The sequence below is a fragment of the Atta colombica genome, unplaced genomic scaffold (assembly GCF_001594045.1).
Source record: "Atta colombica isolate Treedump-2 unplaced genomic scaffold, Acol1.0 scaffold92, whole genome shotgun sequence".
Taxonomy (NCBI): Eukaryota; Metazoa; Arthropoda; class Insecta; order Hymenoptera; family Formicidae; genus Atta; species Atta colombica.
This window is the reverse complement of record NW_017259586.1, coordinates 265598-267820: the sequence shown is the minus strand read 5'-3', so window position 1 is coordinate 267820 and position 2223 is coordinate 265598. Positions and strand designations below refer to the sequence as shown.

General features: G+C 27.3%; 2 protein-coding genes across 2 annotated transcripts in view; both read right to left on the bottom strand.

The window, feature by feature from the left end:
• Positions 1–245: 245 nt before the first annotated feature.
• On the bottom strand, positions 246–1174 carry LOC108693532 (putative gustatory receptor 28b). Its single transcript, XM_018202535.1, has 3 exons — positions 665–1174; positions 431–517; positions 246–362 (listed from the first exon to the last, which is right to left on the bottom strand). The coding sequence occupies exons 1-3, from the start codon at positions 1148–1150 to the stop codon at positions 246–248; spliced, it is 690 nt and encodes a 229-aa protein (XP_018058024.1). The 5' UTR covers positions 1151–1174.
• Positions 1175–1931: 757 nt separating this feature from the next.
• The window catches only part of LOC108693531, a gene marked incomplete at its 5' end in the record, with an annotated part of 1939 nt that continues 1647 nt past the window's right edge, over positions 1932–2223 (bottom strand). Inside the window, one exon of the mRNA XM_018202534.1 lies at positions 1932–2018. Coding sequence (XP_018058023.1) covers positions 1932–2018 — 87 coding nt within the window. The remainder of the gene's footprint in view (positions 2019–2223) is intronic.

Genomic DNA, 2223 nt, shown 5'->3' with positions numbered 1-2223 from the left:
TATTTCATATTGAATTATTTAAACATTGAACATCAAGCTTCGACCATTATGGTCATTTAATTACTACTATTTCTTATCGATTGTATTCATATATACTGTGTAAGATTCTTATTGTGTTTTAAACAATTACATGTACGAACATAATATATTATTGACGAAAAATTTTTATAAAAATATAAGACATTGCATATTATATTTTATTAACAAAATATATATTATATATTTAATAACGCTTTTACCTCGTTTTATGTATCTCTGTAATTAAATTGGGTAACATTGATTGCTATTTTTCTGTCGCAAGAATGCGACATGTTTAAAAATTGTATCGTGATTAATAAATACGTAGTAATTTTACCCATTATCTGAACATTAAACGGTAAATATAAATAATAGATATTTTAATAATTAAAATAAATAAATGATTACTTACTGCTGTAAGAAGCGCCGCATCTATAGTGAAACCTTTTGCCAAAAATGTATTTTTATGATGCAATATTTGTAAAGAAAATAGCTGCAACTGTAACATTAGGTCGCAAAATAATTAAATACAGGAATAAAGAAGTTAAATTATAATTAATTACAATTATACTTCAATAAATTTAATCGTGTCGATATAAAAAATAAATAATGTATAGATAAAACAATCTCCTTTTCTCATCTTTACCTCATTCTTTATCTCCTCATCTTTGATATTATTAAGTAGATCATGAACTGTAGTGCTGATCTCTCGCGCTTGATTCTTGCCAGTCTCACAGGCCCATACAAGTAGCATCATTTTTATAACGTAATATGCTATTGGTGAATAAAATATGTGAAGAAAATGCATATCAAAATTAATAAATACTCCATCTTGCCAGCGCATTACATCAGAGTAAATATCAAAAGTGATATTAGTAAAGAATGTAACTATAATAGCAAGGAGTTGCAAACCGAAGATTGTGTTCAGCATTTGTACTGTGTCACTAACTTTCAAATGCCACTTTTTTAAGGCCTTAAGTTTTAATAAGATTTGATTTCTTTGTGTGTGATAAATCAATCCGGGAACACACAATTTTATATCATTTACCATTAATCTGGGCATGTGAACCAAATTGTCATTAATACTTTTGAAACAGGCTTTTAATACACAAACACAATTTACATACAACATAAGTATCTCAAATATCAATATGTAGAGATACAATGAGGACACTTTAACCAAGATGGTGAAAATGTTCTGTTTAAATTTTTTGTTATAAAGATAAATGCTTTCTTGCAGGAAAAAAAGGATTGTACCGAAAATGTCTTTGGCGTGAATTAATCTGGACATTTTCTGATATAACTTCGAGGAAAGTTTCTGAGAGATTTCTGACACAGTCTGTAGCAAACGCATTTGCGGACCGCTTAAGATTTGCGTGATGATTATTATAAAACAGTTTAACACTAAATAATTGATATTTGAAATTCCTGTGATTATTTTTTCAAAATTTTGAGTTGAAATAGAGATCACAATATTGTAAATGAGTATTAACTTAATAACACAGCAAACACAGACAGACACGATGTAGTATAGTTTTGAAAATTCGAAAGTCGAAGCATTTATCTTGTACGGAAATATTCCACAAATGCGGCAAATGATGAAACAGGGATACATTAAGGATTGAAAATCCATAGCGTGAAACAACTGTTGCCTTTTCCACATTTTGTTCTTGATATATCGTCGAATTTTCGAATATGATTAGCGAAAATTTATAAAGAATGACAATTTATATAATGAATTACAGCCTATATTATATACACTTTAACAATATAAATGATTACTAAAGTTATTTTTTTTAATATAATCTTCAAGTACAAGTTTAAATATAATCTCTCAATACAATCTTCAATAGGTATGCAAACTGATTTAGTCTGTACATACCATCTCGATGAATTTAAATTTAATACTGCGATCAGTCCTCATGTAGAAAGACATAACTAAAGGAATCATTTGTTAGTCCTGTAGTTACCATGGTGTTCTTCGATATCATTAAATATATCTTTGAAAATGGATTACAGTAAATGCTGCGTAAAATGTTATAAAGTGTTACTTAAATTATGTATGCATACAGACTTGCTATATCCACTTGAATCAATAATTTAAAGACATTTATTATTAATTAATAATTAATTAATAATGAACATTAATGTTCTATTAAAATACATTATTTATGTGAATAGAAGCAATGGCATCTTTATTTATAT

Excerpts from the sequence above, each read along its gene's own strand:
- LOC108693532 (XM_018202535.1), bottom strand. The coding sequence starts at position 1,150 with ATGTTGTATGTAAATTGTGTTTGTGTATTAAAAGCCTGTTTCAAAAGT. Across the intron at positions 518-664 it reads ATGAGGAGATAAAGAATGAG|TTGCAGCTATTTTCTTTACA; the intron begins GTAAAGATGAGA and ends CTAATGTTACAG. Across the intron at positions 363-430 it reads ATGCGGCGCTTCTTACAGCA|ATAATGGGTAAAATTACTAC; the intron begins GTAAGTAATCAT and ends TTTAATGTTCAG.